The following is a 23,599-nucleotide window of genomic DNA, read 5'->3' on the forward strand; positions in this document are numbered from 1 at the left end:
AATCCATTAGAGGGGGTATACACAGCTCCTACTCTAAATTTTGCCCTAATATTGTTTAGCAGCGCCTGAAAAGTTGTGTTGTGTGTGTGTATGGTTTCACTGTAAAACACTATTCAAGTATTAACTGCTATACTATGTAGCAGATAAACTGGTATATATTAGTCGAAAACGTTTTAATGTTATTTATTGTACGCAATCATCACAGTTCAATGGGCAATACAAATAGCAGGGTTGGAAAAATACAATGTATTAATATTGAACCTCTATATATATATATATATATATACAAATTTTTAAACTAGTATATATTATGTTAAAAAATTACTTATTTAAAATATTTTGTAAAAATTAAAATTGCATTATAATAATAATTGTTGTTGTTTCTAAGTTATAAAAATCAAATAATTTGAAATTAAAAAATTAAATTTTTAAAAATATATTTATTCTATATTTAATAAGCTTACAACAAAAATTATTTTTTTTTAATTATTATTATATCAATGCTTTTAGCACTAGGTGGCGCTAATTTGCTTTTGTAAAGCAAATTGGTCATGTATTTTACATTGTATTTTTTATTACTTGGTATATAATACCAGCTTTGTATTATACAAAACATTGTTGTCACTCTGCCAACACTGGTATTCATAATACATAATAAATATAAAAAAATTTTTTTATTGTAGTTTTAATATATCGATAGTATTGGCGGCAAAAAAAATCTCAGTTTATATCTATAAAACTGTATAAAACTTTTAATATTATTATTATTATTAAAAAATATTTATTTTTTTAGAAGTTATTATAGATTTTTGTTTTTTAAAAAAGTTATGTTAAATAAATATTAGTTTTTATAGTAATAGAAAAAAATATCTTATGATATAATAATCAAATAAACAATTATTGTTTCAATGATATGAATAGCAAACTGTTAGCAAACATATATTTACTGTAATTTATGTCCAAAAAAAAAAAAATAGTATCCAATTAATTAATTACAGTTTTTTTGTGTTAATTATTTAAATTAATTAATTATTATGAAAATTTTATTAAAAATTATTTTCAAATTTTTATTAATATACAGTGTATATAATACAGTGTAGATAATGTACTAAAGATTATTACAGTTTAAGTTTTATTAACTTATTTTGAAACAAATAAATTAATTAATTAAAATCATTAAATAAAAAAGTTTTTTAATTAATAAAAAAAAAGTAATCAAATTTTATTCAATAATCATTTGTAAATAAATTTCAAAGTAATTATAATAAAATAATTTTTTGTTATTTAAAAAAAAATAAAAATAAAATATTTGAGTTAATTATTTGTTTGGCATTCAATGATCTATCCATAAAAACCATAAAAAATTATTACAATTTCTAAATAGTGTATAAATATATAGCTGAAAAACAATATTAAATTTAAACTATAATTTGAATTGAAAATTATATATATATTTTTTTTTAAAAAAAAAATTTCGGCAATTATTTGTTTGGCACAACTTGTTTGGCATCAGTTTTATCACCAAAAAAAAAAAAATGAAAGAAAAATTTAATTACAAATTAAACATTTCATTGATATCTTTCGTCAACTTCTTTATTATGTCGTCTTTTTGCTGAATCTTTGCCTTCATTTTCATCAATTCATTAATCTTTCTGTCCTTACGATTCAATACTGATTGAAGTTTATTCAGATAACAGTAGTTGTCGTCGATATCATTCACGTCACTAATTAATTGAATTATAAAAAATAAAAAAACAAAATTATAATTAAAATATTTAATAAAATTTTAGATAAAAATATTAAACAATTTTTTTATACTTTATATTCATGACTTGTGCTGACAATGGGATCAATTCAGTGACAGTAGTTTTGTCGCCACTAATGCTGTTATTGTCGCTGATATTATCATTCAATTGTGTATTAACTGATGATTGATCGCAACATTGGGTATCGGTTTCCGAGTCGTCGTCGACATACAAGTCAGTCATATATTTAATAATGCAATCGCCGCTGCCGACAGTGGCCACCAGTGTATCGGTAATGACTTTTGTCTGGTCAGTCAAACACTTTTTGATTGTTTCCGACAACTTTTCTATATTAGTATTGATTTGATTCATACTAAACACATCCAAAAAAAACATTTTCAATTAATCAGTTGATCCACACAATGACATCCCGTCTAATATATATATATATAAGTTAAATATATAAATAAATAAATTACTTATTGTTGTTGGCAGTGATGATGGCATTCTTTAGGGCTTTGGTTTGATCGCTTAGATTATGGATATACACAAAAAATTAATTAATTATCCGTTAATTATCAACAATAAGTTGATTAATATTATTATTAGGACATCCGTTAATCACAATCAAACTATCGGCAAACTGGCCGTAAAGCCAGGCCATGCTTATAGGCATATCATACTTAAGCTCTCGTCTATCGAAACCTTCAATCAGTGGATTAACTTTTTCGGTCAAATAGACCCGAAACTTATATCTAGAAGTAATTGTTATATAATCCATCAATTGGCCAATTGTTGGCATCTCTAACGGTTGAATATGAGTTCTAAACGGTTCCGCATTATTATAGTAAGTCTTAAACAATGGTTTCAATTGAATTTCTTGAACGCCGACCAACTTTATCCATAGATATATCGCAAAGGGTTTAATATCGAAACCAACTATCGGTTGTTGTTGTTGACCATCAATATTGATACCGTCGCCGAAACTGATGACACTTGTCGGTGACAACTGTGTAGTAGTGGTAGTGATTCCGCCGCTGCAGCCGAAGTCGGACAAAACTTTATGCATGCCTAACCAGATACTATTACAGCTGTCGGCTACCGCCTGTTTGATCAGATCGGCCACATTAACCTCAGTAACCTTATGCGGACAATAGCCGTACTGGTAGTCATCCAGATCTTCGTCTAGTGCTTTGCGCGATATCTGACAGTAAACTGATCGGTGATCAACGGATCCGCAAACACAAGCGGTTGGTGTTGTTGTTGTGGACACCGATGACATCGTTGATATCAATGATAATATATATATATAATAATAATTTTATTGATTGATGTTTATATATACTGTATATATGATATGTATATCCCATTAGCGATACCCTTCCCCACACAACAGCGTTGACCGGAAATTAAAAGGGTATAAAACTTAAAGGTTATAAGTTATATAGCCTTTAAGTAAATACAAAAATAATTTATACATAAATAATAATTATTATTATTGTATTGAATTATATAGTTTGTAAACTTTATATACAGCTTTATATACTGTATATACAGTAAATTATATTCATATAAAATAATAATAAATTAAATTAAAAATACCTGTATTTTAAAAAAACAAAATTATTACAATTTGTAAAAATAGTGTATAAATTTATAGCTGAAAAATACAATATTAAATTTAGCTATAATTTGAATTGAAAATTATATTTTTTAAATAGAAAAATTGCTGCAATTATTTGTTTGGCACAACTTTGGCATCAGTTTTAACACCAAAAAAAAAAATGAATACTTATTACAAATTTTAATTTTCATTGATATCTTCCGTCAACTTCTTAATTGTTTCGTCCAATTGATTCATTTCTGCCTTCATTTTCATCAATTGTTTAATCTTTATTTTCTTGTAATTCAATACTGATTGAAGTTTATTCAGATAACAGTCGTCAATGTTACTAATTAATTGAATTATAGAAATTAAAAAACAAATTATAATTAAAATATTTAATAAATTTTTAATAATCAAACAAATTTTTATGCCTTATATTCATGGTATGTGCTGACGATGGGATCAAATCATTGACATTAGTTTTGTCACCACTACTGCTGTTATCGTCGCTTACATTAGCATTCAATTGTAAATTAACTGATGACTGATCGCAACATTGGGTATCGGTTTCCGAGTCGTTGTCGTCGACATACAAGTCAGTCAAATATTTATGGCTGCAATCGCCGCTGCCGACAGTGGCCACCAGTATATCGGTAATGGCTTTTGTCTGGTCAGTCAAACACTTTTTGATTGTTTCCGACAACTTTTCTATATTAGTATTGATTTGATCCAAACTAAACACATACACATCAACAACAAAAAAACAATTTCAATTAATCAGTTGATCCAAACAATGACATCCCCTCTAATATATCTATATATATAAATATATAAATAAATTACTTATTGTTGTTGTTGACAGTGATGAGGGCATCGTTTAGGGCTTTAGCCATGGATTGTGGATTATTAACAATAAGTTGATTATTATTAGGATAACTATCTGAACTAATAACAATCAAACTATCGGCAAACTGGCCGTAAAGCCAGGCCCTGCTTATAGGCATATCATAGCTAAGCTCTCGTCTATCTAAACCTTCAATTAGTGAATCAACTTTTTCGGTCAAATAGACCCGAAATTTATATCTAGAAGTAATTGCTATACAATCAATCAATTTGCCAATTATTGGCATCTCTAACGGTTTGATTTTCCGTCTAAACGGTTCCGCATTATTATAGAAAGCCTTAAACAATGGTTTCAATTGAATTTCTTGTACGCCGACCAACTTTATCCATAGTTTTATCGAAGAGGGCTTAATCTCGAACCGATATATTGTCTGTTGTTGTTGTTGGCCATCAATTTTGATATAAGGGTCGCCGAAGCCGCCGCTGAAACTGATGACACTGGTCGGTGACACCAGACTAGTATTGGTGACGTTGGCGCCGCCGTAGACGCCACAATGATACACTTTGTACAACCATAACCGGATATTATCGCTGTCGGCCACCGCCTGTTTGATCAGATCGGCCACTTTAACCTCAGTAACCTTATGCGGACAATAGCAGTACTGGTAGTCATCCAGATCTTCGTCTAGTGCTTTGCGTGATATCGGAAAGTAAACTGATCGGTGATCTGCGGATCCGCAAACACAAGCGATTGTTGTTGTTGTTGTGGACGACAACGATGAGGACACCGATGACATCGTTGATATCAATGATAATATGTATAACAATTAATTTGATTGATGTTTATATACTGTATATCATATGTATATCCCGTTAGCGATACCCGACAATAGTGTTGTCAATAGAAAATCAAAACTGCTATACAATAGACTTAAAAAAATTATAGCCTTTAAGTAAATACAAAATAAAATTAATATTTTTGAAAACTATAGCAAAAATAACAAACAAATATCACATGACTATCAAAAAAAAAGTTTCAAACTTTTATACATAATTAATGTATTATAGTATTGAATTGTATAATTTGTAAAACTTTATATACAGTATTTATATTATAAAATAATAATAATAATAAATTTTAAAAAATATTATAAAAAAAAAATATTATTCAAAATTATTACAATTTGTTAATAGTGTATAAATTTATAGCTGAAAAAAAACAATATTAAATTTAGCTATAATTTGAATTGAAAATTATATATTTTTAAACAAAAATTTTCGACAATTATTTGTTTGGCATCAGTTTTATCACCAAAAAAATAAATAATAATTATTACAAATTTAATTTTTTATTGATATCTTTCGTCAACTTCTTTATTATGTCGTCTTTTTGGTCAATCTTTGCCTTCATTTTCATCAATTGTTCAATCAGTCTGTCCTTACTATTCAATACTGATTGAAGTTTATTCAGATAACAGTCGTCGATGTCACTAATTAATTGAATTATAGAAAATAAAAAATAAATTATAATAAATTTATTTATTTTAAATATTAAACAAATTTTTATGCCTTATATTCATGGTATGTGCTGACAATGGGATCAAATCATTGACATTAGTTTTGTCGCCACTACAGCTGTTATTGTCGCTGATATTATCATTCAATTGTGTATTAACTGATGATTGATCGCAACATTGGGTATCGGTTTCCGAGTCGTCGTCGACATACAAGTCAGTCATATATTTAATAATGCAATCGCCGCTGCCGACAGTGGCCACCAGTGTATCGGTAATGACTTTTGTCTGGTCAGTCAAACACTTTTTGATTGTTTCCGACAACTTTTCTATATTAGTATTGATTTGATTCATACTAAACACATACACATCAACAACAAAAATAATTTCAATTAATCAGTTGATCCATTCAATGACATCCCATCTAATATACTGTATATATATATATATATATATATATTACTTATTATTGTTGTTGTTGTTGGCAGTGATGAGGACATCGTTTAGGACTTTGGTTTGATTATCAAATGAGTCTAACATTTTCAACGAGTGTTCCGTAAGTTTATCGCTAAGATTATGGATATAACAAAAAAAATTAATTAATTATCAACAAAATTACGGTAATATATATATATATATATATAAATACCTCATTAATTTCAATGTAAACTCTTGTTGATTATTATTATTATTATTATTATTATTATTAGGATAACTATCGGAACTAATAACAATCAAACTATCAGCAAACTGGCCGTAAAGCCAGGCCCTGCTTATAGGCATATCATACCTAAGCTGTCGTCTATCTAAACCTTCAATTAGTGGACTAACTTTTTCGGTCAAATAAACCCGAAACTTATATCTAGAAGTAATTATTAGATAATCCATCAAATGGCCAATTGTTGGCATCTCTAACGGTTTGATACCAATTCTAAACGGTTCGGCATTATTATAGTAATCCTTAAACAATGGTTTCAATTGAATTTCTTGTACGCCGACCAACTTTATCCATAGATATATCCAATCGGGTTTAATCTCGAATCCAATTAGTCTCTGTTGTGGTTGGCCATCAATTTTGATATGACCGCAACCGAAGCCGCCACTGCCGCCGCTGAAACTGATGACACTTGTCGGTGACACCAGACTCTTAATGGTAGTGATTCCGCCGCTGCCGCCGAAATCGGACAAAATTTTATATATGTCTAACCGGATACTATTACAGCTGTCGGCCACCGCCTGTTTGAACAGATCGGCCACTTTAACATCAGTAACCCTATGCGGACAATGGCCGTGTTGGTAGTCATCCAGATTTTCGTCAAGTGCTTTGCGTGATATCCGACAGTAAACTGATCGGTGATTAACGGATCCGCAAACACAGGCCGTGGTGGTCGACGACGAGGACATCAATGTCATCGTTGATCTCAATTTAATCATTTGATTGATTGATGTTTATATATGTATATGATATGTATATCCTGTTAGCGATACCCACCCGACAATAGTAGTGACCGGAAATCAAAACGGCTATACAATAGACTTAAAACTTATAGCCTTTAAGTAAATACAAAATAAAATTAATATTTTTGAAAACTACACCAAAAACAACAAACAAAAATCACGTGACTATCAAAAAAGTTTTAAAACTTTTTATACATAAATAATTACAGGTATTATTGTATTGAATAGTTTGTAAACTTTATATACAGTATTTATATGTATTATAAAAATATTACCGTATTATAATTCAAAATTAATTTTTGTAAAAATAGTGTATAAATTTATAGCTGAAAAAAAACAATATTAAATTTGAGCTATAATTTGAATTGAATATTATATATAAAGTTTTTAAAGAAAAATTTCGGCAATTATTTGTTTGGCACAACTTGTTTGGCATCAGTTTTATCACAAAAAAAAATTAATGAATAATTATTACAAATTTAACTTTTCATTGATATCTTCCGTCAACTTCTTAATTGTTTCATTCAATTGATTCATTTCTGCCTTCATTTTCATCAATTTTTTAATCTTTATTTTCTTGCGATTCAATACTGACTGAAGTTTATTCAGATAACAGTCGTCGTCGTCGATGTCATTCATGTCACTAATTAATTGAATTATAGAAAATAAAAAACAAATTATAATTAAAATAATTGATAATTTTTTTTAAATATTAAAAAAAATTTTATGCCTTATATTCATGTCTTGTGTTGACAACGATGGGATCAAATCATTGACATTAGTTTTGTCGCCACCACTACTGCTGTTATTATCGCTGATATTATCATTCAATTGTGTATTAACTGATGATTGATCGCAACATTGGGTATCGGTTTCCGAGTCGTCGTCGACATACAAATCAGTCAAATATTTATGTCTACAGTCGCCGCTGCCGACAGTGGCCACCAGTGTATCGGTAATGGCTTTTGTCTGGTTTGGCAAACACTCTTTGATTGTCTCAGACAAACTGATCGACAACTTTGTTATATTAGCATTGATTAGATCCATACTAAACACATACACATCAAAAACAATTTCAATTAATCAGTTGATCCAAACAATGACATCCCGTCTAATATATCTATATATATAAATAAATTACTCGTTGTTGTTGGCAGTGATGAGGGCATCGCTATTATTAGGATTACTATCGCATCCGTTAATCACAATCAAACTATCGGCAAACTGGCCGTAAAGCCAGGCCCTGCTTATAGGCATATCATACCTAAGCTCTCGTCTATCTAAACCTTCAGTTAGTGAATCAACTTTTTCGGTCAAATAAACCCGAAAATTATATTTAGAAGTAATTGTTATATAATCCATCAAATGGCCAATTGTTGACATCTCTAACAGATTGATATTCCGTCTAAACGGTTCCGTATTAATATAGTAAGTCTTAAACAATGGTTTCAATTGAATATCTTGAACGCCGACCAACTTTATCCATAGATTTATCGAATAGGGCTTAATCTCTAACCCAACTATTGGCAGTTGTTGTTGTTGTTGGCCAACAATATCGGTAATGCTGACGCCGCGGGCGAGACTCCAGCCGAATCTGATGACACTATACGATGACAGCTGACTAGTATTGGTGGTTATTCCTATTCTGCCGCCGACAGAAAGCACTTTATACATGTGTAACCAGATATTACCGCTATCGGCTACCGCCTGTTTGATCAGATCGGCCACATTAACTCCAGTAACATTATGCGGACAATAGCCGTACTGGTAGTCACCCAGATCTTCATCTAGTGCTTTGCGTGATATCTGATAGTAAACTATATGGTGATCAACGGATCCGCAAACACAAGCGGTAGTTGTTGTGGTGGTAGTGGTGGAAGACGAAGACACCGATGACATCGTTGATAGCAATGATTATATATATATATATATATAACAATAATTTGATTGATGTTTATATTATATAAACTATATATGATATATGATATGTATATCCCGTTTAAACTAACAAAAATGTTTGAAATTTTTTAAACATAAATAATTATTATTGTATTGAATTGTATAGTTTGTAAACTTTATATACAGCTTTATATTCTTATATAAACTTTATATATTTATATAAAATAATAATAATAATACTAAAGTATTAAATTAATTAATTAATATTGTTATTATAAACATGACTACAATTTTAAAAAACTACTTTTACAAACAAATGATTACATAAATTTAGTAATTTTTTTTTATTTTTAAATGTTTTTTTTAATAAAGAAATGATAAGTTTTGTTTAATTATAATTTCATATATTATTATTTAAAATAATAGTTACATTTGAAAATAATGTTTACTTAATTAAAATTGACAGTTAATAATGTAAACAAAAAAAACAATGTTTAAATTAAAAATCATTATAAAATTAATTATATATTAAATATTATATATATATATATATATATATAGTGTATAAACTTTTAATATAGATTTATAATTATATATTTGTATAACTAATTTATTTTAATATAACAAAATTAATTAACCAAAAAAAATAATTATATTAAAGATATACTAAACAAACAAACATTGATAATAAAACTTATGATCAATCTGTTAATTATAAAATAAATTTATTTAAAAAATAAAATAAAAATAATAATTATATAATAATTATATTTATTTTTTTTCAAATAAATTTACAACATTTTTGCCAACCCTTTGTACAGCACATTGATTTCATATGAATTGATCCGATCGATGATGACATACAATTGTGTACACATTTATGATGATAGGGTATGTATGGCTCTTCTCCAAGTAGATGACGACCACTAGCGGCCGACCCGACCGACAAACATAAGTCAAAACTGACCACAAATGTTACCGAAAATAAAATCAAATAGAAATTTCTCATTATTATTATGATTATTGAAAAAACGAAATTTTCCAACAAAAAAAATTAGAAAAATATTTAACAATAAAAATAATAAATTACTTATTTATATCTACTTTTTATATATACCTTGAAATATCTCCCCTAAAAATCTTTTCCTAAGTGTTGTATTGATTTTAAATTAAATATAAATTTTTGTGTTTATTGTCATATACTTGATATTATTATTATTATTTTTGTTTTTGTTTTATCTCATTGTTAGTGACCATGAATTTGAAATATAGTATTTCAATGTTATATTCAATGTTTTTCATCAAATAATTATTTTTTCAAATATATATATATTTGTATAATTCATATATTAATATAAATATTTACTCTAAATCACATCATTTATATACAGTATATATATTTACATTTATATATATATATATTTATAATACTTATAGTATATAATAATAATTGTTTTATCATTTGCCTAAAAATAATTTGTTTGCAATCAGAAAATAAAAATTTATTTTATATACTTATTTTTTTCTAATATATAAATTTTATATATTGAATATATTTCTAGTAAATACAAATTAATTAACAATTAATTTTTGCATTAATATTTAATAAAATTCATAGCACCAAAAAAACAAACAAAAAATAAAATAATAAAATAAATATATTTAGCTAATAGTTTAGTAAATTATTTGTTGGCATCAGATTTAATACAATAAAAATAATTATATAAAAAAAGTTTTTATTAATTAATTAATTAAAAAAATGTTATCAAATTTATAATTCATAATCATTTTTGAAAACTATATTATTAATGGGTTTTTTAATGATTCGAGATTTTATAGATAAAAATTTTAAGTAAATTATTTGTTTGACACAACTTCTAGCACTAAAATCTATTCAAAAAAAATTTAACACAAAATTAATTGAATTAAAAAAACAAAAATAATTAGATTTAAAATAAATTTTTCTGAAAACTAATAACAATTTTTTTCTCTATACCTTATATTCATGTAAATTGTATTATTAATAATAATAATACAATAAAAATATTATGAATAAATTTATTTAAAACCAGTTGAGAATGCTAGAAAGCATTTCCACACGAATTCCTAATCATAATTAAAAATTAAATTCAGTATGATAAAATAAAATCAACTATAGTTATGTAGGGTATCAAACGATTTAGTATGACAAAATAAACAACTATAGTCATGTGGGGTATCAAATGATTCAGTATTACAAAATAAACTACTATTTTCCTAAAAAATAAACTTAAAAACGAAAAAAAATAAAAAATCAATATTCAAAAAAATTTTTAAAAAAATTCAAAAAAAAATTCAAATTTTTTTTAATTAATTTTTGGACACCATTTTCTTCAATTTCCTAAAAAATAAACTTAAATAAGAAAAAAACAAAAAAAAATTCAAAAAAAATTTGTAGCGGATAGTGGATTCGAACCTATGTCCTCGTGGGACAGACAGACAGACAGACTTATAGAATGCATATACGTATTCCTTTCAGGAATTCGTGAAAATATAGCTACAAATATCTATATATATATATATACGGTATATATATATATATATATATATATTTATAGCAAACAAAAAAAAATAAACATAATTTTATAATAAAAAAAATTACATTTTCATTTTAGAAAAATTTAATAATAAAATTGAAGTATTAATAAGTAACAGTAAAAAACAAAATTCAAAAAATTGAAATATTATAATTATTATTATTCAAAATTATTACAATTAATATTTGTAAATAGTATATAAATATATAGATGGAAAAAAACAATATTAAATTTGAGCTATAATTTGAATTGAAAATTATATACATATATATAGAGAGAAAAATTTTTGGCAATTATTTGTTTGTCATAACATTGGCATCAGTTTTATCACAAAAATAAATAAATTAATAATTATTAAAAACAAAATTCAAAAAATATCTGTATTATAATTATTATTATTCAAAATTATTACAATTAATATTTGTAAATAGTATATAAATATATAGATGGAAAAAAACAATATTAAATTTGAGCTATAATTTGAATTGAAAATTATATACATATATATAGAGAGAAAAATTTTTGGCAATTATTTGTTTGTCATAACATTGGCATCAGTTTTATCACAAAAATAAATAAATTAATAATTATTAAAAACAAAATTCAAAAAATATCTGTATTATAATTATTATTATTCAAATTTATTACAATTAATATTTGTAAATAGTATATAAATATATAGATGGAAAAAAACAATATTAAATTTAGCTATAATTTTGAATTGAAAATTATAGATATATTTAGAAAAATTTCGGCAATTATTTATTTGGCACAACTTTGACATCAGTTTTATCACCAAAAAAATAAATAAATGAATAATTATTACAAATTATAACTTTTGAATGATATCTTCCGTCAACTTCTTAATTGTTTCGTCCAATTGATTCATTTCTGTCTTCATTTTCATCAATTGTTTAATCATTCTGTTCTTACTATTCAATAGTGATTTAAGTTTATTCAGATAATCGATGTCTATATCTTCGAGTGCTTTGAGTGATAACTGAGTGACTGTAAACTGTTTGGTGATCAACGGATCCGCAAACACAAGCAGTTGTTGTTGTTGTTGTTGTTGTGGTCGACGACGACGACGACAATGAATCCGATGACATGATTGACAGTCGGATATTAACGGATAATAATATATTGATAACAATTGGATTAATTGTGTGATTATATATAGGCTATAGTTATATATATTTAGTGGTGTAGTGTCTAGTGTTGGGTCAACTAATCCATACACATACATGTGCTATACAAATGTGATTCATCTATAATTAGCTAACTAACAAAAAAAAAATAGTAACTAAATATAAATTTTTTTCAACTATGATATAAATTTTTTTTTAGTATTATTGTATATTATAGTAAAGTTTATAATTAAAAATTTAATACATTTCCTGTTGTAATAACTTTTATTTTAAATTATATTCAAAAAAAACCAGTTGAGAATGCTAGAAAGCATTTCCACACGAATTCCTAATCATAATTAAAAATTAAATTCAGTATGATAAAATAAAATCAACTATAGTTATGTAGAGTATCAAACGATTTAGTATGACAAAATAAACAACTATAGTCATGTGGGGTATCAAATGAATCAGTATTACAAAATAAACTACTATTTTCCTAAAAAATAAACTTAAAAACGAAAAAAATAAAAAATAATATTCAAAAAAATTCAAAAAAAAATTGTAGCGGATAGTGGATTCGAACCTATGTCCTCGTGGGACAGACAGACACACAGACAGACCGACTTATAGAATGCATATACGTATTCCTTTCAGGAATTCGTGATAAAATAAATAATAAATACAAAAATTATTGCAAATTTAACTTTTGATTGATATCTTCCGTCAACTTCTTTATTATGTAATCTTTTTTTGCTGAATCTTTGCCTTCATTTTCATCAATTGTTCAATCAGTCTGTCCTTACGATTCAAAATACTGACTGAAGTTTATTCAGATAACAGTCGTCGTCGTCGATGTCATTCATATCACTAATTAAAGTAAAAAAAACAAAATAATTAGATTATTAAAAATTTTTTGAAGAAAAATAATAACAAAATTTTTTAATACCCTATATTCATGTGAATTGTATTAATAATAATACAATAAAATATTATGAATAAATTTATTAAAATAAATACAGTTATAAATATGTGAAGTATATATATATATATAAATTTATAGCAAACAAAAAAAATAAAAATAAAATAAACATATAGCTATAATTTGTTATTGAAAATTACATTTTTATTTTAGAAAAATTTAATAATAAAATTGAAGTATTGATAAGAGTACAGTAAAAATCAAAATTTAAAAAATAACTATTATTAAAAAAAAATTATTATTATTCAAAATTATTACTATTTGTGAATAATGTATAAATTTATAGCTCATAAAAAAACAATATTAAAAGTGAGCTATAATTTGAATTGAAAATTATATTTATATTTTTTTTTATATAAAAATTTAGATAATTATTTGTTTGACACAACTTTTATCACCAAAAAAAATGAATAATTATTACAAATTTAACTTTTCGTTGATCTCTTCCGTCAACTTCTTTATTATGTCGTCTTTTTGGTCAATCTTTACATTAATTTTCATCAATTGTTCAATCAGTCTGTCCTTACGATTCAATACTGATTGAAGTTTATTCAGATAACAGTTGTCGTCGTCGTCGTCGATGTCATTCATATGACTAAATGATAATTGAATTATAGAAAATAAAAAACAAAATTATAATTAAAATAATTGATAATTTTTTTTAAAAAAAAATATTAAATTAATTTTTATGCCTTATATTCATGGTTTGTGCTGACGATGGGATCAATTCAGTGACATTAGTTTTGTCACCACTAATGCTGTTATTATCGCTGATATTATCATTCAATTGTGTATTAACTGATGATTGATCGCAACATTGGGTATCGGTTTCCGAGTCGTCGTCGACATACAAGTCAGTCAAATATTTATGTCTGAAGTCGCCGCTGCCGACAGTGGCCACCAGTGTATCGGTAATGACTTTTGTCTGGTTTGCCAAACAATCTTTGATTGTCTCAGACAAACTGATGGACAACTTTGTTATATTAGTATTGATTTGATCCAAACTAAACACATACACACCAAAAAAACAATTTCAATTAATCAGTTGATCCATACAATGACATCCCGTCTAATATATATATATAAATTACTTATTGTTGTTGTTGTTGGCAGTGATTACACAGCAAGAAAAAAATGATGCGTTTATTCAGTTTTATGCCATTTGAGACATCCTTATACACTTTTTTATAAAAAGTGTATACAGATATCTACACTTTTTATCTGCACTTTTTTAATAATAAAATGTATGCATATATCTACACTTTTATGTCATACACTTTGTTAATAAACAAATGCATAGATCTACACACATGCGTAATACACTTTTCATATATCTACATAAAAAAGTGCAGATATCTGCACAAAATTAAAACCAAAATTACATATTAATGCATAGCCTATAATAAATTTATGTATAATAATGTATTTATTTATTCATATTTATAAATAAAAAAAAGTATTTTTATGTAAAAATTTAATAATAAAATTTATTTTAATGCACTTTTTTATTTATTTTTATACATTTAAAAAATTATAAAAATACCCAAAATTTAGAATTATATTAATTATTATACAGTATTTTTTCATATAAATACATCATTTATATACATATAAATACATAAAATAAAAGTTACGGTTTTATACAGTTTTACGGCAATCACCGTTTGTAATCACTAAACCTGTTTTGGACTTCATTTCTTCTTTCAATAAACTCTTCGGTTCCGTTTTTAGCCAACTGTTCGTCAAAGTTATATGTAATACGATAAATGTCATCATTTTGCTTAAATCTGTAATAAATTATAAAAAGTTAAAATAAATGCAAACATTTATAAAATAATACATTAACTTACTATTATTTAAAAGAGATGTTTTGTCTATTTTGAGATATAATTTTAGCCGATTTTCATATATTAAATGCAATGTTTTTAAAGACATTCCAAAGCGATGTTTAAACATTGCGTTAATCTTAAAACAAAAAATTATTAAATTAAAATGCTTGCATTTTAATAATATTACCTTTCATAAGTATATGAAATAGGATGTGATTTGAGATATCTATGAATCGGTTGCTTGTCATATAAAGGAAAGTCAATGCCGTTCACTGTTAATGCATTTTTCTCAAATACTCCCAACAATTATCATTTGGACCAAACCATTGATTCATTGGTATATCATTTGATTCATTTTTGTTATCAATTGACTTTTCATTGTTTGTTTCAATTTCGGGTCCACTTTCTATGTCGATATTGTTTTCTTCGTAATCTACAAAAAAACAATCATCTGATGATTCATCTGAAGTTTGATCAGAAGATATATCAATTATTTCATCAAAATGATAAGCCATTGTATTGAGTATATGGCATATGGTATGAAATAATTACATTTAATACAAATGGCTGCAAATGACGAAATAAATAAAAAAAATACTGTTCACAAAATAACGTGACAATAAATGCTGGCATTTATTGTCACGTTATTTTGAACAGCTCTGCACAAAAATTTTTAAAAACTGCAGATTTATGAATTTACATAGTAATACATAAAATTGAACTCATTATGCATTAAAGTGTTTATTTTTTGTGCAGTTTTATGTAAAACAACATTTTTAAATATTCAGTTAAATGAAAATCACTTTTTATACATAAAATTATTTTTTTATTCAGTTTTATGAATCCTAAAATTTTCGATTTTTTGCTGTGTAGTTCATCGTTTAGGGCTTTGGTTTGATTAGCAATGGATTGTTGATTATTATTATTATTATTAGGATAACTATCGCATCCATTAATCACAATCAAACTATCGGCAAACTGGCCGTAAAGCCAGGCCCTGCTTATAGGCATATCATACGTAAGCTCTCGTCTATCTAAACCTTCAATTAGTGAATAAACTTTTTCGGTCAAATAGACCCGAAACTTATATCTAGAAGTAATTGTTATATAATCCATCAAATGGCCAATTGTTGACATCTCTATGGGTTTGATATTAAGTCTAAACGGTTCCGCATTATTATAGTAATCCATAAACAATGGTTTCAATTGAATTTCTTGTACGCCGACCAACTTTATCCATAGATATATCGAAGTGGGCTTAATATCGAACCCAACGATTAGCTCTGGTTGTTGTTGTTGTTGTTGGCCATCAATATTGACATTAAGGACACCGAAGCCGCTGTCGCAGCCGAAACTGATGACACTTGTCGGTGACATCTGCATTGTACGGGTGATGATTTCGCCGCTGCCGAGGCTAGAGTTCGGTATATGGACTGCGGCCTTCGGCCGCAGTCCATATACCGAACAGTCCATTAGATATTAGGGAATAACATATATTAATGTCAATAGTCGGAAATGAAAGGTTAAGAAATTAGAGGGTCAACAACATTTAGTATAATATATTATAGTATAGTATATCAATGTAAATAAGGATTAGTTTAGTTTAGGTTAGGTTAAGTGAATGGCGAGCGGTAGCGCGCTAGGTACGATGATTAGGTTAATTTAGGTTAGGTTAGGTTAGGTTAGGTTAGGTTAGGTTAGGTTAGGTTAGGTTAGGTTAGGTCTATCATTATATCTATCATTATGGTCTATTACATAAAAAAATTATTTGAATAAAAAAATCTTTATTATTGATTTCCGACTATTGGAATTTTGTATATATACTTTACACCTTATAAACTTTATAAAATGTATCACCCCCACCTATTTTCACCCAGTCCATATTCCGAACCGCCGCCGCTGCCGATGTCGTACAACACTTTATACATCTGTAATCCGATATTATGGCTGTCGATCACCGCCCGTTTGATCAGATCGGCCACTTTAACCGCAGTAACCCTATGCGGACAATAGCCGTACGGGTAGTCATCCAGATCTTTATCTAGTGCTTTGAGTGATATCTGACAGTAAACTGATCGGTGATTAACGGATCCGCAAACACAAGCGGTTGTTGTTGTTGTGGTCGACGACGACATCATTGACTGATATTAACGGATAACAATTGGATTAATTGTGTGATTATATATAGGCTATAGTTATCATATATATAGTGGTGTAGTGTCTAGTGTTGGATCAACTAATCCATACAAATACATGTGCTATACAAATGTGATTCAACTATAAATAGCTAACTAAAAAAAAAAATAAATAGTAACTAAATATACAGTTTTCAAATATGATATAAAAGTTTTTTAGTATTATTGTATATTTTAGTAATTAGTTTATAAGTTTATAATTAAAAATTGCATACATTTCCTGTTGTAATAACTTTTTTTTTAATTATAATTTTTATTTTATTTTTCTAATACAGTACATTGATATTGTTATTAATGGACAATAATTATTTATTATTCATTATTTTATGGTTCAGTAGTGATATTAATATCACAATAGTTTTTGTATAGACTTTTTTCTGGATATTATAAACTGAATTATATATATATATATTGATATATATATATATATATATATATATATATATATATATATATATATATATATATATATAATAATAATAATAATAATAATTACATATGTAATAATTAAGTTGTTTAATAATATAATTATTTACAATTAATAATAATTAATATACATTTTGTCTATGTATAATAATTGTAATACTTTTTTTTTAAAAATATTTATTTATTTATTTATAATTTTAAAAAATTATATTAAGTATTGATACATATGTTTTAATAATTTTTTGTTTTTATTCATTTATATATGAATAAAATTTTTCAATTAATAGTATAGATATTGAAAATGTTATGAATAATAACAAACCAATAAACAGATCGTCAATAAATTGTAATTCAATTTTTCGATAATTGTTTGTTTGGTAATCATTTGATTCATAATAATTTTTTTCATTGGATTTCTCATTATTGATAGTTTTGATTTGTAGATCAAAATAATGTCTTTGATTGCAACGTATATTAACACCCGTTTCGACGGCTATTTGTATACTAAAAATAAAAAGACAACAATAAATAAATTTTAAAAAATATATATTTTTTTAGTATTTAAAAAAAATTAGGAAAAACATTATTATTATTATAATAAATAAATAAAACTAACATTTTATATATTTTATTTCTGATAATTGTAAAATTTTTATTGATAGCATGGGCCAATAATGAGTAATAATAAAATTGTTTGCCAATGTCCATGGTCAATTTGTATTTATTATTGAAATTTATTTTAGTTTCCAATATTGTTGTCCATTCAGACACTAAAACTGCTTTTCGTTTTCTCAGTTCACCTATAATTGGTTTTGTCTACAAAAAAAAATTGATGATTAAAAAAAATTGATTAAAAAAATTGATGATTAAAAAAATTGATTAAAAAAAATTGATTAAAAAAATTGATGATTAAAAAAATTGATTAAAAAAATTGATTAAAAAAATCGATGGCTTCGGTTGAATGCTTTTACAATTATATTGATAATACCCTTATATTTATGGGTTAGTTTGGGGGTTAGGTGGGTGGGGTGTGTGTGTGTGTGTGTGTGTGTGTGTGGTAGTAGTAAGTGGTGATGGTATGGGATGGAGTGGGGTTTATGGATGTCAGTTGAAAGTTAGGGTTGTTTTCTATGTTTTAATGTATTTATACAATTAGCATTGATTTTTAACTATTAGTGGCATGAAATGCAAACTAAATTTATGTAATTAAAAAACAAACAAATGCTAATTATAAATACATTTAAAAAAACCATAGCAAACAACCCTAACTTTCAACTAACATCCTAACCCTCACTCCATCCCATATCATCAACACCACTTACTAACCTCACACACACACACACACACACACACACACACACACACACACACACACACAAACACACACACACACACACACACCCCAACCACCTAACCCTTAAATATTTAGGGTATTATCAATATAACTATTGCTATTATGCTATAGAATATAAAACAAATATTTAAAAGTCCCCAAAAAGGTAACTAAAGCCAAATTGGATTAATTAATTAAAATTTAAATTTAAAGAATAAAATTTATTTAATCGATAATAATAATATCGAAAAACATTAAACACCGAAATTTCTTCAATTTGTTTGAAACGAATTTTTGGTTTTATAATCTGTAAAATTGGATCCAATATTATACTATTGTCATCGTTTGCATCATTAAATTTACTCCACAGTTCAGAATTATTGTTATTATAAATTAATAAATTTTTTTCCATTAAATCGTCAATCGATTCAATAACTGTTTGTTTTATAGTTATTAATGAATTGAGAACACCGGCTGAAAATCCGGCCGTTAGTATAATTGTTAGAATTGACCATAAATTTAATAATAAACCTATTTTTGATTTTTGTGTCAATAATTGTTGATTAAATAAATGTCTAATTATTTCAAAAACATATATCAAAAACAACAAATATGTTGTTTGATTTTTTCTTCTATTATTTTCTAATATAAAAATAAATAAAATTATAAATTAAATTAAAAATTTTTTTGTTTGTTTGTTTAATGACATTTAAAAACAACAACAAACAAAAACTAATAATACCTTTTTCTAATTTATTGATTAATGTGACAGTTATTGAAATTAGAAAAATAGTAATTATTAATAATATCCAGATATTTATTGTAAAAATATTTAGCATTTCTATTAAATTAGACATTTGTTTAACAGATTGACTTAATATAACCAAATTATATTGTTCTGAATACCAATGGGTTCGTGAAAAATCATTTAAATATTCATCGATTGTCATCGGATTTAATGTTAGATCTGTTTCCTTTTAATAAATTAATTTTTTTTAAATATAAAATTATAAATTTTGTTTAAAAAATTTTTGTTTTTTTAAAAAAAATAATTTATTAAAAAATTTTTTTACCGGATATTCCTGAAAATATGCTTTTATATTATCTTCATATTGTTTGCTAACAATTTTTAATGTTATATTAAATCGATAGTAATTTTGTATTATATTTAATAATTCATTTTCAATATTACACAACCACTAAAATAATATATAATTTTAATTATAAATTTAAAAAAAATAATAATTTTAATTTTTTTTATAAATATTCAATCAATACCTCTTCAGTTGTAAACAAAATAATTGAATTATTGTTTGAATTATCTCCTAAATAATGATTACCAAAACCATAATTATAACAACCATTTAAATTTAAATTCATAGTTATTACTAATATTTGATTAATTTTATTGTTGTTGTTGTAAAATAATTTATTTGTTATATTTTATTATATTTAATTAATAATGTCTTTATTATAATTTTCTTTAAAAAAAATTATTATATAACTAAATCTCAAATAACATTAAAACTATAAAAAATTATATTTTAATGAAATATATAAACTGACAAAAATTGTTTAAAAATAAGTTCACTTAAATATACTGTAGATAATAATAATTATTAAATCAATTTCAACAAGATAAAATATAAATAACATAATTATTTTATTTAAATCATTATTTTATGTTTTAACATTTAGTTAAAATACATTTACATTAAAAATATAAGTACAGTACAGTTGATTACATATAAATTGTTGTATAATACCGTATATTACATATTATTAAAAAAAATCAATTACTAATATATTGATAAAAAATACCAAATAAAACTAAATATTATTAGCTATTTATTAACAAAACTTTTTTAATAATAATTGTAATTACAATAAAAATATTGTATCTATTATTTATGTATTAATTGTAAAAAAAATTATAGTGTTTTTACTATTTGTAATAAAATTTTTGTCTTTATATTAATAAAGATTTTAATAGTAAACATGATATTCAATAAAAAAATCAATTATTAAAAAAAAAACATAAAGCGATTGATATAAATATTGAAAGTCCAATAAACGAAAGTCATTAATAATTACTAAATCAATATTTTTTATATATAATCATTAAAATTGCAATCGCTACTAAAATCACCATGTTGCTTTAGTTGTAAATGGTTTTTATCAAAATATCGGTTATTTATTATCAATATTATTATCAATAATTGAAAAATTGTTTTTTTTAAAAAAAATTCGGTAATTATTTAATTTACATCAAAGTTTGGCATCAAATTTATAACAACAACAAAAAAATGATTAAAAATTTAACTTTTCATTGATATCTTCAGTCAACTTCTTAATTGTTTCGTCCAATTGATTCATTTCTGCCTTCATTTTCATCAATTGTTTAATCTTTATTTTCTTGCGATTCAATACCGATTGAAGTTTATTCAGATAACAGTCGTCGTCATTGATATCATTCATATCACTTAAGAATTGAATTTATAATACAATTAAATAAAAAAAATATAATTAAAAAAAATTAAATAAATTTTTAAAAAAACAAAATTTTTTATACCTTATATTTATGTCTTGTGTTGACAACGATTGGATCAATTCAGTGACACTTATTTTGTCGCCACTACTACTGCTGTTATTATCGCTGATATTATCATTCAATTGTGAATTAACTGATGATTGATCGCAACATTGGTTATCGGTTTCCGAGTCGTCGTCGTCGACATACAAATCAGTCAAATATTTATGGTCACCGCAGCCGACGGTAGTGGCGGTGGTCACCGACAACAACAGTGCATCGGTAATGGCTTTTGTTTGATTAGTCAAACATTTTGTGATTGTTTCCGCAAACTTTGCTATATTAGTATTGATTTGATTCATACTATTAATAATAAACAAAACAAATATATTTTTATATATATATTAATTGAATTAATAGGTAATTGAATAATAAAAAAGTAAATCAAATACTTATTGTTTGTGTTGTCGGTTAGGGTTTTGGTTTGATTAGTAAAACACTCTCTCGTTGTTAACGACTGTTCCGTTAGTTTATCACTAATATTACGACTAATAACAAAAAAAATATAATAAATTAAATAATAATTAAAAATTATTATTAAAATAAATATTTTTTTTAAATACCTTAATATTTTTAATTTAATAATTTCCTTGATATCAATGTTTCCATAATCATCTCTATTGCCTATAATCTCAATCATACTGTTAGCAAACTGGCCGTACAGCCAGGCCCTGCTTATGGGCATATCATCCCTGAGCTCTAATCTATTATAACCGGGTAATAGTAGTTTTTTCTGCTGAACTTTTTCCGTCAAATATAGTTTATAACTATATTTTGAATCAATAGGCGAATCAATTTTAATACTAGTCCTCAAGCGTCCAATTGTTTGAATAGTTAACGGATTGATACTAATAGTAAACGGTTGGATAGGTTTCCAGTAAATACCGTAACAGATATGTTGTTGTTTTTCTATACCAATCAATTTTAGACAAACTTTTACCGACGATGGCCTAATCACTAGCCGAACCACTCGTTGTTGTTGTTGTTGGCCATCAACAGTATCACCGCAGAAACTGATGGTATCGCCAGTGACCAGACTAGTGGTGATGCCGTCATCGGACAGTTTATACAACTTTAACCCGATATTATCCCAGTCGGCCACCGCCTGTTTGAACAGATCGGTCACTTGGACTACAGTAACCCTATGCGGACAATAACCGTACGGATAGTCATCCAGGTGTTCGGCGAGTGCTTTGCGTGATATCTGACAGTAAACTGTTTGGTGATCAACGGATCCGCAAACACAATGGATGGTCACCGACGACAACATTATTGATAGTCGATATTAATAGATAATTAATTAAAACAATTTATTAATTGTGAGATTATATAGTGTATACTATACACTGTATAGTCAACTATATACACACTTGCTATACAAATATGATTTTAACTAATAATAAGTACAGTACTAGTTATATACAGTATATAATATAAAGTTTTATATTTAATAAATTTTTTAAGCAATGAAACTTC

At 25.7% G+C, this 23,599-nt stretch overlaps 2 protein-coding genes across 2 annotated transcripts; both read right to left on the minus strand.

Moving 5' to 3' along the window:
* Positions 1–1,588: 1,588 nt before the first annotated feature.
* LOC128953483 (uncharacterized) lies at positions 1,589–3,027 on the minus strand. Its single transcript, XM_054298965.1, has 3 exons — positions 2,225–3,027; positions 1,819–2,118; positions 1,589–1,724 (listed from the first exon to the last, which is right to left on the minus strand). Exon 1 carries the CDS (start codon positions 3,025–3,027, stop codon positions 2,317–2,319), a length of 711 nt encoding a protein of 236 aa, XP_054154940.1. The 3' UTR covers positions 1,589–1,724; positions 1,819–2,118; positions 2,225–2,316.
* Positions 3,028–3,737: 710 nt separating this feature from the next.
* LOC128953544 (uncharacterized) lies at positions 3,738–5,147 on the minus strand. The gene is made up of 2 exons (XM_054299032.1): positions 4,195–5,147; positions 3,738–4,085 (listed from the first exon to the last, which is right to left on the minus strand). The coding sequence occupies exons 1-2, from the start codon at positions 4,989–4,991 to the stop codon at positions 3,758–3,760; spliced, it is 1,125 nt and encodes a 374-aa protein (XP_054155007.1). The 5' UTR covers positions 4,992–5,147; the 3' UTR covers positions 3,738–3,757.
* Between the last annotated feature and the right edge of the window lie 18,452 nt (positions 5,148–23,599).

This window comes from Oppia nitens, unplaced genomic scaffold (genome assembly GCF_028296485.1).
Source record: "Oppia nitens isolate AA-2021 unplaced genomic scaffold, nextdenovo-longstitch-racon4-pilon3 scaffold22_pilon_pilon_pilon, whole genome shotgun sequence".
In the NCBI taxonomy this organism is placed as follows: Eukaryota; Metazoa; Arthropoda; class Arachnida; order Sarcoptiformes; family Oppiidae; genus Oppia; species Oppia nitens.

Coding starts and splice junctions, on each gene's coding strand:
- LOC128953483 (XM_054298965.1), bottom strand. CDS start 3,027: ATGTCATCGGTGTCCACAACAACAACACCAACCGCTTGTGTTTGCGGA.
- LOC128953544 (XM_054299032.1), bottom strand. CDS start 4,991: ATGTCATCGGTGTCCTCATCGTTGTCGTCCACAACAACAACAACAATC. Junction 4,086..4,194: donor ACTGTCAACAACAACAATAA/GTAATTTATTTA, acceptor GTATGTGTTTAG/TTTGGATCAAATCAATACTA.